General features: G+C 48.8%; 1 protein-coding gene and 1 non-coding gene across 3 annotated transcripts; both read right to left on the bottom strand.

Annotated features, from left to right (window-relative positions):
* Positions 1 to 3,717: 3,717 nt before the first annotated feature.
* Positions 3,718 to 11,985, bottom strand: LOC114906513 (melanoma-associated antigen D2). Of its 2 annotated transcripts, none has more exons than XM_029241324.1 (13): positions 11,907 to 11,985; positions 10,320 to 10,393; positions 9,458 to 9,949; positions 8,576 to 8,884; positions 8,392 to 8,455; positions 8,053 to 8,132; positions 7,351 to 7,445; positions 6,569 to 6,648; positions 6,433 to 6,475; positions 6,026 to 6,088; positions 4,818 to 4,932; positions 4,039 to 4,445; positions 3,718 to 3,852 (listed from the first exon to the last, which is right to left on the bottom strand). In XM_029241324.1, the coding sequence occupies exons 2-12, from the start codon at positions 10,362 to 10,364 to the stop codon at positions 4,047 to 4,049; spliced, it is 1,785 nt and encodes a 594-aa protein (XP_029097157.1). In that variant the 5' UTR covers positions 10,365 to 10,393; positions 11,907 to 11,985; the 3' UTR covers positions 3,718 to 3,852; positions 4,039 to 4,046. The 2 variants fall into 2 exon arrangements, with proteins under 2 accessions (XP_029097157.1, XP_029097158.1); XM_029241325.1 differs by lacking the exon at positions 11,907 to 11,985 and adding an exon at positions 11,270 to 11,363.
* On the bottom strand, positions 5,094 to 5,222 carry LOC114906666. Its single transcript, XR_003796483.1, has one exon. It is a non-coding gene; the product is annotated as a small nucleolar RNA SNORA11 (small nucleolar RNA).

Genomic DNA, 11,985 nt, shown 5'->3' with positions numbered 1-11,985 from the left:
ATGAGTCCCAGGAAATCCCCTTAGTACCTTCATCCACATCATACACAGTGATGATCCAAAGATTATCCAAATGATACAATACCCATACACTCACAGGTCATGGTGGTTCAATGTACAATCTAGTTCATAGCTTGTAGCATATCTAGAATGGGTTGCAAGGTAGGTAGAAAAGAAAAGGACATCACCCAAAAATTCCTAGACTGGAGGCTGGAGATAGTAGGTAAATAAGATTTGGGGTGATCTCCTTTTGAAGGGATGAATGGCAATTGTACATGGATTAATAGCATTATGTTGGACCAAAGCATTTTTGAAAGTGTACGTTTGGAGAAAAATATTGTTATCCATTTTGTTTTCACAAATGGTTGGTCTCTAGTAGATATTTCTTGTTTTCTTTTCCTCCCTCCCTCCCTTCCTTTCTTTTCTTCCTCTCATTCTCCCTCCCTCTCTCTCTCTCTTCTTCCCCGCACCCCACTCAGCATTCATTCTACCTTGTTTTATTCAGTCCAGGTGAAATGTTGCTGTAGGGTTTCTATTCTCAATGCAGGGGTAAAGGGAAGATAGGATGGTGGGTAATCACCCCACAAGGGAGTGAAAATTGGTCCTTGTGGGGGACAAAAATCACAAAAAACTTTCACAAAAATTACAATAGTTTGTGGCCCTCTAAAGCTCAGCCCTACCTGAGGAATCTTACTCTTTAACATTTAATTTCTGTTACTGGGTTTTCTTGGGTTTCACATGAGCAACAATGAGGAAAATACACAAAATGTATGCAAGATCAACACTACAAAACCATGGCAAATAGATGGCTATGATTGGAAGACTTTCAATCTATTGCTCATTCTTGCAGAAGTGACCAGCTTGTGCCTTTTGGCTGCCATTGACTGCCTTTATGTTTGATCCTCAGTGGCTCTGTGTGTTGTTTGGGCTTTGAGAATTAAAGAAAAATGGCTTTTATTTAATTCTACAAAAGTTATTCAATCTATCATTAATTATGTCAAGTACTGAAAAGAAAAATGATGATACCTGAATGAATATCCAAGAGCTAGTTAAAAGTTTTCTCATATCAAGCAACACTTAAAAGTTAATTACACTAAAAATAATTAAGAAATTAATTTAAAACTTCATTTGTTTTACTTCTGCTGAAAAAATAAGTTTTGAATAGTATTTTAAAATTTTGATTACACTGCTAATATCATCAGTTACATAAATTGCTAATTTACATATGTACTCTGATACCTTACAGTGTAAAGAGGTTACATTTAAAGTTTCTCAGCAAATAGTTAAATGTTCATAGCTTTTACAAATTGTTAAACATTTTATTTAGTCACTATAAACCCTGTATTGAATAAAATATCTTATGTGTAAAGTGCAAATGTACATAATTTTTAAATAGATATACAGTATATCTGTGATATTCAAAGTTCATGGGGGGTAGCAATTAGGACAAAAATGTCTAAATAGGCTTCTTGGGGGGTGATAATAAAAAATAGATAAACTGCTCTAGGGGCTTTTCCCACTCCTAGCCAAATGGAGGATATATGATACATTCTAGAATTATTTGGAATTAATGATATACTGTGGGAGTTCTTCCATTGTAGTAGTGGCCTCCAAGCTGACAAAAAACATGAACCAGGGTCTATCCCCATTTCCTCTGGCACTCCCTCTTCCTAGCTCTGGCCACTCCCCAGTTGCCTGGAACTGGACTTGATCTCTTCCTCCCTGCCTCACATGCCTTCAGTCCTTACACTTGGGTAGTGAGAAAAAGTCCATCACTTGCCCTATCAAAGTCTAAGCCTTGTAGGAAAGGGGAAGAGGTAGGGAGCCCTGCAAACCTAGTGGTCTGCAGAGGGAAGGTAAGTGGGAAGGTCAGAGTTCTTCATGACTATGATTCACCCTTATCTCTATCAAGCACTTTGAACTCAATTTTTATTAGAATCATAGTCCCCAAGTTCCTTGCCACCCCTCACCATCACCCCCCCATTCCATTTTCAGATGGACATCACCTGGAAGTCTGAGAGGGCCCTGGACGTGGTACCCACCCACTAGAGAGTCCTTCCTAGGTCTAAGCTGCCTCTGGCCTTGTCTACCTCTCCCAGGTACTATCCACCCCGAGGGGACCATGGCCTATGGAATTAATGGAAGAATCTTTGTTTCCAGTGAAGAACAACCTCAGCAGCAAAGCAGGTCTCAATTCATGACCACAGGCAAGGAACTACCTTGCTCCAGGTGCAGCTTTTTCTTTTTTTAGATCCTGTTCCCTAAGCAGCAAACCTTGTTCCTTTACTGCTTACAGAGTCTACAGGAGGGGAAAGGCAGCTGTTACTAGAGCCTCATTGTTTGCAAGACTCTGTCCCAGATAAGGAATCTGGTAATGTGGCAATTAGATGATGAGAGCTTCCTAGAAAGAAAGGTCCAGGGAAATACTCCCCAAAACAGGGCAAAGGTGGATCTCTGATTGCCTGCAGGCCGCATGCCTTAGTGGGCACTAGAGCTGGGAGGACTACACGAAGGGACTTTGGCACTTGCCTCCATCCTTGGTGATTTCACTGTCCAAATGGATAACCCAACCAATACCCCATCTTCCCAGGCCATTGACCCCTCATGTCTAGGAACCATCACCTTCTCTCCCGTTTAACCACCTACTCCTTGGACCTTCTCATCACCCAGAGTTATCTCTGCTGTCTTCTTAAATATAATCATCCCATTGTCTGACCATCTGACTAGTGCCCCAGTTTATCCTTCCAGTTCTCTCAACATTCCTTCCCAGACATCTAGAACATGGCACGTAGCAGGCACTTAGTATATTCACTTAATGTTCTGCCTTATTCATAGACTTCAAAGACTCCTGTCCACAAACCCATGCACTGTCTCCCAGTCTGTCACACAATCTCCTCATCTTCCTCACCAAGCCTGCCTGGGTCCCATGGTCCATCTCTTCCACCATTCTGTGAACCTACTATGTGTCAGACACTGTGGATACAGTAACGAAGATTCAGACTCACACACTCACTGCCCTTGGTCTTGTCCTTATTCCACAACCAAACAACAGAACGAAAACCTTGGAATAAACTAACACTCATCTTGATTCCTACAAGATTACTGAGCACCTTGCCACGGGGAAGGGGTCTCCCAAAAACCATGGGCTCCATGCTCTACTGGGGCCTCTCCACTGCCTAACATCCTTCCACAGTCCCCTCTCCAAGTCCCTTCTGTACAGTCCCTTCCCACAGGTCCTCCCCACCCACCTCCTCAGGGACTGGGCTGCACGAGTCAGCCTTCAACATCTCCCTGTCTTTTGGCTCCTGCCTGCTCAAGTCTCTCTCTCTTTTCCCAAGAAAATCCCTACTTGTTCCCGTATCTCCCTTTAGCTACCTCCCTCTCCCTCCTTCTTGTCTCACCCAAATTTCTCAAAAGGAGAGTCTATACTTGATGTTCAATCTCCTCTAGTTTTCTGCTCCAGACTTGCCCACCTCAGGGCTCTTCTTCAAAGTGTGTCCTCTATGCCTATAATCCCCGTGACTCTTCACACCACTGCAATCCTGCCTGCCCTATAGGCTATGGCCCAACCTATCCTAGAGAAACATGCTAATTTTGCTCTAATTTTACTCTATTTGACAATGTCACCTAAAGCTAAGCACAGATTGAGGTGGAAACTTTCCCAATTCATTTTAAAATGTGATACCAAAATGTGACAGCCCACCAAAAAAAGCAATAAACTCAGAAATGGCAAATAGATTTAATGTAGAGTGTCAATTTCAATTGATTGATAGTGGCTGCCTAGAGTGCTGTGTTGAGTAGGTTTCTGAGGATGCACCCTGGCTCGAAGAGAAAGACTGCTGGGATTAGGAATATCTGAAAACACAAGTAAAAGAAAATCAAAAAGTCAATTGATATCCACCAAAAAAGAAGGAATAAAATGCCAAAAGTAGTGTTTTCTCACACTCTCCATGTGGTCCTCCAACCTTGGCCTTCCTATAACCACCCAGCTCCTCATCCCATTCCCATGAGGCCCGGCTTCCCCCAAGTCTAAATAGATACCTGAAATCTCACTTGTAGGAGAAACCACAGGCACCAGAGTTGCCACTGGTGCTGGCACCAGCTCCACCAAGGCCCGCGAAGAGCCCAAACGTGAGAGTGGCTGTCAGGCTGGTGCTAGCACCAAAGCTGCCACTGGCACTGGCACCAGCGCTGGCACCACCACTCTCCTGGGCTTTGGCTTTAGCTTCAGCTCCCGTCTGGATCCGGGCTTTGGCCCAGGGTCCAATATCAGCTTCGTCCCAGTTGCAGGGCCCAGCAGCATTCTCAGAGCCGAGCCCAATGCCCATCCGAGCTCTAATCTCAGCCCTTGCCTTGGCTTCAGCTGCAGCCTCAGCCGCAGCCTTCATATCTGCTTCCACTGCCTCTCGGTACTGAGCTGCCCATTCCTTGGGATCCTTCTTTTGTACCTGAAACAGGAATAACAACCATCTGAAGGATCAGAATCTGAACACTGAGCGCCTACAAGATGCAAATTATAGTAATACAATAAATACTACTAGTAATTATACACCTAATATTCCATCCCTGCTCTGACGCTTACTATCTCTGCGACCTTGGACGTAACACCTGACAACCTCTCTGAGCCTGAGTTTTCTCATCTGCAGTAAGGCAATGACATGTCAGTTGTAAGGATTAAACTATTCAGATAGAGTGTTTGCACATTAATACAGGCTTCAGAATGTTCATGCATGAGCTGCAGGCTGCTCTGCACACAGCCTACCCTAAATAGTGGCACCCCATGCTCTTGATGTGCCAGGCTTGGACAGCTCTCCAATTACCTTGCAGGCAAACTTGAGGACTTTCATCTTGCTGGTCTCATAGTAAGAGCGCAGGCCCCAGAAGAACTCATACTCAGGCGGATTGCTATTAGGGACTCTGGCATAGTCCAGGTACCTTGAAAAGAGAGGTTCAAAGCCTTTATGTCTGTTAAGACCACTCGTGGCCCACTCATGCATTTAGGTGGAAAACTCCCCACTAAATACTGCAGCTTTTCTTCCAATATTCAGCCCTATCTCACTGGTCCTGCCCAGCAGCCACGTGGAGGTGCAGGTGGCACGTGTAGGGTATTTGTTCATAGGAAGGCCACGAGTTTTGTGCCCCTTGTCACAATAACCCAGGTTCCTGTTGGGTGTGTTGTAAACAGAGGAGCTATTTCTTCAGGCCCCCTGCTCTGAGCACACCTCACCATGGGGCTCGTCCATGACCTGGCTGAACCCTGGGACAGTCCACCCTAGGAAATGACTGTACAGGAAGAAACAGTCAACCAAGAGCAGTGGACTCCATGCATACTCTTGACCATTTGTATGTGAGCCCACAGGTGTGTGCTGGTACACCTGTATGAGTGCACACATGTTCTCCAAGGACCAAGAATAGGGTGGGCCCTGGCCAGAAAAGTCAGGAGGTCTGGGCTTCAGGTCCAAATGAATCCTTTACCAGCCAGAGCCATGCTCAGGCTTCCACTCTCCGAGCCCTAGGCTCAACTGATACAGGGGATGAGGTGACAGCAGCTATTCTGCAGGGTAGTTATGAAAATGAAATGAGATGTACTAGTCAAGACCCCAGCACAGTACGTGGCTGCTTAAAGCTACCATTCTATGGCATTTCTTTATGGAGATTAATTTCTATGAAGCCCTAGCTAGCATAGTAAAAAAGAACCAAGGTATTGGGGCCAGGATCTAAATACAACTCTTCCGTTTGCTACCTGTATAATAACACTGAGCAAATTACTTCACCTCTCTGAGCTTCAGTTTCCTCATGCGTACAATACTGGTGATGACAATCCCTCCCTTGAAGAATTGTTCCAAAGGTATATGTGAGAGTACAAGTAGGTCAGGAAATGTGTGCTTCTGTTCTCTGCCACTACCTCAGGAATAAACTACCACCTGCATACGCACACATTTGCACATGCACGTGCACCACAGCTTTATTACTCAGTTCTAAGACAGGCAAAATGCATGGAACACAGGAACACTAGACAGACACTTACTTCTGCTTCACAAACTCATCAGTAATGAGCTTCTTCACATCCCCAAAAAGCGAATGATGTATCCTGACAGCACAAAATGATAAAATACATACATACATACATAATTACATACATAGATAAATATAATTGGGGCTGTTGCACTTCCCAGATGTGGGCAGAGACATTTCCAACATGGAAAAGAGGCTTCCAACATAAGATGGAAGCTCCACAGAAGCCCAAGAGTCAGTGAGACAGACAGCAGAGTTCAGGACCATTTCCCCATCCACCCAGGTCAGAACCCTGGACCCTCTACCCAGTCCAGCAACCCTGCCCACTCCACCAGATCACCAGGCTGATGCAATCCTGGGACCATCTTCTCTTGCCAAAGGACAACACAGACAGCAAGCACTGACAGAGCCCAATCATACCCAGGGCGCAGCCCCAACTTGCGCAGCACCTCCCAGATGACAGCTGCAAGGGGAGGCAAAAGGAAACAGGGATAGAAAATGAACATGTGGAATTCCGACCATGACCCCCCATTCAGCTGCCAGCCCAGCCACTCACCCTCACTGGACCTATTTCCGTTCATGAAGATGATGCTAAGAAGCACCATGAGGAGACCCAGCTTTGGTGAGTCCTTGGTCCTAGGGGAATAATGGGACAGAGAGAAGGTTTACATCCAGCAGCCATCTGCAAAAAAACACACCAGCCAGCTCACTAGGCTAGCTTCTCCCAGATTCTTCACATATGAGAGAATTCTGCCCAGTCTATGCTTCAAGCTCTATGTGACCCTGGGCAAGGCACTTAGACTCTCCTATTCATAAAATGGGAAAATCACATTCTCCTCTCCCCAGGTTGCTGAGAGGATAGAATTGTACTTGTATTTGTCAACCCAGTACAACCCGGACACCCAGCCAATGTGAGTCCCTTCTTGCTCTCCCAGACCCCTCAGCTCCAAGAGAATTCTACGTACAGCCCCACTGATGCTCCTGCCCTTCAAGCATCATGAGCCACTCATACCAGGAAGCCCTCCTGTGAGAACCATTCTACCAAGGCCAACAGGAAGAGATAAGCAATGACAGGTCTGCTTTCCTGGGAAGCTTCTGGAGAAACAAAAAGCCTGACAGTAGGAGTGCCCTGCCCCAGGCCTCTACACCCTACAGTAAATCATAATCAGTTATCACTATTGTGTGCAGGGCTCCAACTACGTGCAGGAGCTGGAATAGGGGATTTTAGGCTCTGTCTTTCCTGACTTCCTAAGGGGATGTGGGGAGAGGACAGGGATGGAGTAGTACCATGGGCAAAAGCAGAAGCCTCCCTCCCACCCCAGCCCTTTCCCAGCTTACGTTCCCAGTATGCCTGCATCAGTGGGCTCTAAGGTGCTGAGAAGAATGTACAAGTGGTCATTCTTATCAATTTCCTTTAATTGGATCCCAAATACCTGCAGATGTGGAAAACAGCTTGTGAGATCACAGAATTCAGCTTTCTGGGCATCCCACAGCTCCCCCTGTGCCTAGGGGTGTGTGTGTGTGTGTGTGTGTGTGTGTGTGTGTGTGTGTGTGTGTGTGTGTGTGTGTGTGTGTGTGTGTGTGTGTGTGTGTGTGTGTGTATGAGAGAGAGAGAGAGAGAGAGAGAAACATCAGTGAGATAATGCACTTAAATCACTTAGCTGAGTGGCCAGCACATGGCAAACAGGCAACAAATGCATTATTTTTAATCAACATCATCTTTGTGATTAGTGGGAATCTAGGCAGCCAGAGAGTGGGGAATGAAAGGGAGAAAGAACATCTGAAATACATTATAGGACATGTCCAGCAGTGGACAGAAGTCAGGACTAAGCTGGGTGGCTTGGGTCCTAGCTGTGATTTTACCACTGACTTACTGTGTGACCTCAAGCTAGTCTATGCCCCTTGCTAGGCCACTGTCTGCCCATCTGCACAGTGATGGGGCTGGATTAGTCTCTGTGGTACCCCCCAGTAAAGACATGTACACCTTTGTTTGATTCAAGGCTACCCCATTGCACCCATCCCCCAGGTCTGCCCCTTCACCTTCTCCAAGGAATAGCCTGCTCGTTCAATGATTTCAGGGTACACATCAGTGTATTCTTTGATGATGTCCTTCAGCATGTCTGCAAGGGGAGAGTGTTGCGAGCACCTGGGCAGAAGTGAGGCCGGATGGCCCCCATACCCAAACTAAAGACCCTTTACCAACCATGCTGTGGGTGGCATAAACAGGTTCTGAGCTAATGAACAGAGATACTACTACTGCCAAATTAGAACTTTAGGAGGACATAAGTGGGAGCAGGAGAGCAAGAAATGCCCTCAGCACATGGGGGAGAGGGCAATGGAGAACAGAGCTGGGGGAAGGGAGGGTTAGTAGAACTCTACCTGAGCGTTTGATGGGAATCTTCGTCTGGTCTTTAACCAACAGGTACTTCACCAAATCATTGGCCTGGGAGAGGAGGAAAAGATGGAATGATCAAAACATGCTTGCAGAAGACTTGAGAGGATGGCAGAGAAGAGGGCAGGCAAAGCAGTGAATAACGCTGAGTGGAGAGGACAGGTTTCTTACCCTCCCTTGCAAAAGGGCTACATCCCGAGGTGGTGGTGTTTCAGGCTCTTGGGATGACTGGAGCTTAGCAGCTCTGCGGCGAGCCTTCCCCCTACGGGCCTTAGGTGACCTCAGAGAAAGCAAAGCTCTCCGGGCCCAAGCAGCCAACCGAGTCCTTGATGCCCTGCGGGCCCAAAAGGCTATGGGGCCCCTTGAAGCCCTGCGGGCCATTGAGGCCATTAGGGCCTTTGAGATCCTTCGGCCGCCCGTGGTTCCAGAAGCCTGACTCTGATCACTGCTGCCATCCTCTTCCCCATTCAGATGCTTCACCTGCATCAATGAAGAGCAAGCACAACATTGCCAGATGATGCAGATGGTCCTTTTTCCTCATCTTCTCTCTTCCTGAAGTCCCCTCTAATCCCACTCTTGTAGTAACAGCCTGAGTCTTGGATTTGTCTTTCACTGTTTTCCAAGCAGGAGTTTCATCTTCCCACCAGGCCAGGAGCAACACAAGGATGGGGCCTGAGGCTTCTCCTCCTCCTGTGTGCACCACTGGCTCTGCTTATACCATCCTGGACACGTCACTCCACCTCTCTGGGACTCAGCTTCCTTCTCTACAAAACTAGATTACTTTCAGGATTTAATGAGATAACCTGTGTGAATGTGCCTAGCTCAAGGCCTGACATATGGTAGCTACTATGTAAATATAAACTGCATTTCATTCAGATTGCAGCTGTTCGTATTCCTGTCTCATGTACCCACCAGTCTGTGAGCTTTCTGAAAACAAGAATTATATCACATTTCTCTTAGTGTCCTGCCACAGCCTTGATGAGCTGAGGGAACTTTCTAAAGGTTTATAGAACCATGAACCAACTGAGAGAAACAGAAAGGCAAGGGTCTTACCTTTCGGGCTTTCTTGGCCTTGACCTTGGGCCGAGTATCCTGATTCTCCTGAGCCTGTGCAGCTGCACCCTCAGGCTCAGGTTCATCTGCCAGAGCCTGAGAGGCAGCAGCCTCAGTCTCCAGGGTCTTTGTATTGACCTTCGTATCAGCCCCACAGCTGACCTTTTTGGTCTCAGTAGCAGGCATTGTCACAGCCTGAGGGTCAGTATTCTGCACCTTGGTGTCAGCTGCCGGATTCTTCGTTTCAGCTGCCAGAACCTGGGTATCAGTCAGCTTAGCGGTAGCTGAGGCCTGAGTGGCAGATACCTCCTGAGCCTCTGTGGCCTTTGAGACCTCTGTGGTCTTTGAAACTCCTGCAGCATTTGAGACCTTCATGGCCTTTGAGACCTCTGGTGCCTTTGAGGCCTTCGGTGCCTCTGAGACCTCCAAGTTCTGGGTCACTGTCAATAGGGTCTGCATCTTCAAGCCACGGTCCTCTTCTGAAGCTTCAGCCTGCAAGAGGAAACAGGGAAGCTCACAGACCTTCTCCCCACCCCCAACTAGGCAAATGGCCCCAAAATTCCAGGGCCACACTTCTCTGACCTACACTAACTCCTACTTGCAGTGTGCTCTGACCATCTCAGCCCAACAAGGCCTCCCTTTCCTCTGAACAGAAGAGGGGAGGGCCTACCCTCCCTCCCGCCTTCCTTCCTCCCTCCTTCCTTCCCTCCTCCCTCCCTCTACTTGGGGGAGGGAGGCGGCAACGAAGCAGGGAGGTAGATGGAGAAGGGCTGGGATGGGAGGGGAGGTGCCAAGAGATTTGGGGCAGCAACAGGGGCTGGAGAGCAAATGCAGCTAGGGAGAGGGCAGAAGAAGGGCTTACCTGGAAGTGGGTTGGACCCGTACCACTCTCGCTTGTGTCAGACATGTCTCAAGTTGGCCTGGCAAGAGCTGAGCCTGAAGGAGAGAAGGCCTGGGTTAATAGGCGAGCTCACTTAACGTCCTCTCCCGCTCGGCCTGGAGGCTGATACCCACCTTCCCTAGGGTCCCAATCCCAAACCCTCTCCCCCCCCCCCCCCCCAGGCCCCCCCTCCCCAAATTCAGTAATCCAGAGCGCCTAGATATCAATTCTATGCAGCCGTACCCTCCCCTACTCCAGGAAGATGTGCCAGCGCGGCAGCTCTGAGGACCCCGCCCCTTTTCCCAGTGCACACCCCCCCCAGCCGCAAGTCGACAGTGCGCATGCGCATCCGTTGCAGGGCCCATCTCAGCCCCGCCCGCTTTCCCAGCAGAAGCTTTCTTTGATGTCCACCGTGCACATGCGCATTTGGCAGCTGGCTTGTCTCCAAGCTGGCCTTTCACTACACGCCCCTTTCCAGAGATCCATAGTGCGCATGCGTAAATAGAGGCTCAGTCCAGTACCTTTTTCCTACACGCCCCTCTCCAAGTTCGTAGTACATTCGGTCCCGCCCCCTCCCCAACAAGCCTCTCTCTCAAATTGTCGCAGCGTCTGGGGGTCCAGGCCCCGCCCCTACTGACATCCAGCCCAAGTCCACTGCACCGTCCGGTCCCGCCCTTTTTCATAATACGCCCCCCTCCAAACAGGGGCCAAGCACATCTTGGTTCAGCCCCTTCCCTAATACACCCCCCTCCTCAAATCAGTATTGAGCTAGTGATTCCATCTTGGGCCCAGCCAAACAGGGTCCTGTCCCCTCCCTTCCAGGCCGGATGGATCCGGTATGATCCGGTCCTTAGAGCAGGATTTCTCCAGATCCCAGAGGGTGGGGCCGACCCCTCCCGGGCTCGGATCCAGAGCTGGGCCCCCCTGCTCACCTCGTCCTTCTACTACTCCTGAGTGCGTCTACTCCCTCTGAGCCCCTCATAAACTCAGACTGCCCTCCCCCCTCCAGGCCGGAAGTGGTCCCGCCCCTTTCCGCCTCCCTAGGGGGCCTCCGTCCCAGCCAGTCTGCCCTTCCCCCCCCCACCCGCCCGCTCCTCATTCCTTATCCCCCACTCCGTACCACTCCGTATTCCCTCTGCCTTGTTCCCTGCTCCCTATTTCTCCATTGCCGTTCCTATTTACCCCACAGAATTCCGGATTCCCATTCCTTACATCCTCCTTCATGCTACCATTGCACCCCCTCCCCCAGTATTCCTTAACCCTTCTCTACATCCCCTGTTTTCTTCTCTTAATTTCCACTTCCTCTCAGTATTCCCCTTCCCCCGCATATTCTCCATCCACCACTCAACACGCCCGGTTCCCAGTTTTTCTCCCCCTCTCCCTCAACTAGCCTCTGCTCTCCAGTCCATACAGCCTACTACTCTCTCGGTCGTCTTCGTTGCCTACATCCCACTCCGAGTAACCTCTCCCCTAGCTGCAGTGGTGCAGTAAAAATTGACCACCTGCCTGGCTCTAGGTTCGAGGGGACTGGAACCACTGTCTGGAAACCCCAATCTCAACGTCCCTCACCTTGTCCTCTAGCGAGTCCGGAATTCGTCTGCCCTCTCTCAGTCCCTCTCGAAGTCTCAGCCTTCTGGACTAGAGCTGC

The sequence above is a fragment of the Monodon monoceros genome, unplaced genomic scaffold (genome assembly GCF_005190385.1).
Source record: "Monodon monoceros isolate NGI ecotype Baffin Bay Population unplaced genomic scaffold, NGI_Narwhal_1 Super_Scaffold_22, whole genome shotgun sequence".
Lineage (NCBI taxonomy): Eukaryota > Metazoa > Chordata > Mammalia > Artiodactyla > Monodontidae > Monodon > Monodon monoceros.
Note: the sequence above shows the minus strand (reverse complement) of the source record. Positions and strands in the feature narration are given on the sequence as shown.

What these genes read in the sequence shown, in the direction of transcription:
- LOC114906513 (XM_029241324.1), bottom strand. Translation starts at nt 10,364, where the DNA reads ATGTCTGACACAAGCGAGAGTGGTACGGGTCCAACCCACTTCCAG. An exon ending in AGGCCAAGAAAGCCCGAAAG is followed by an intron (nt 8,885 to 9,457) that starts GTAAGACCCTTG and finishes TCATTGATGCAG; the next exon opens with GTGAAGCATCTGAATGGGGA. An exon ending in TCCTCAAGTTTGCCTGCAAG is followed by an intron (nt 4,446 to 4,817) that starts GTAATTGGAGAG and finishes TTCCTGTTTCAG; the next exon opens with GTACAAAAGAAGGATCCCAA.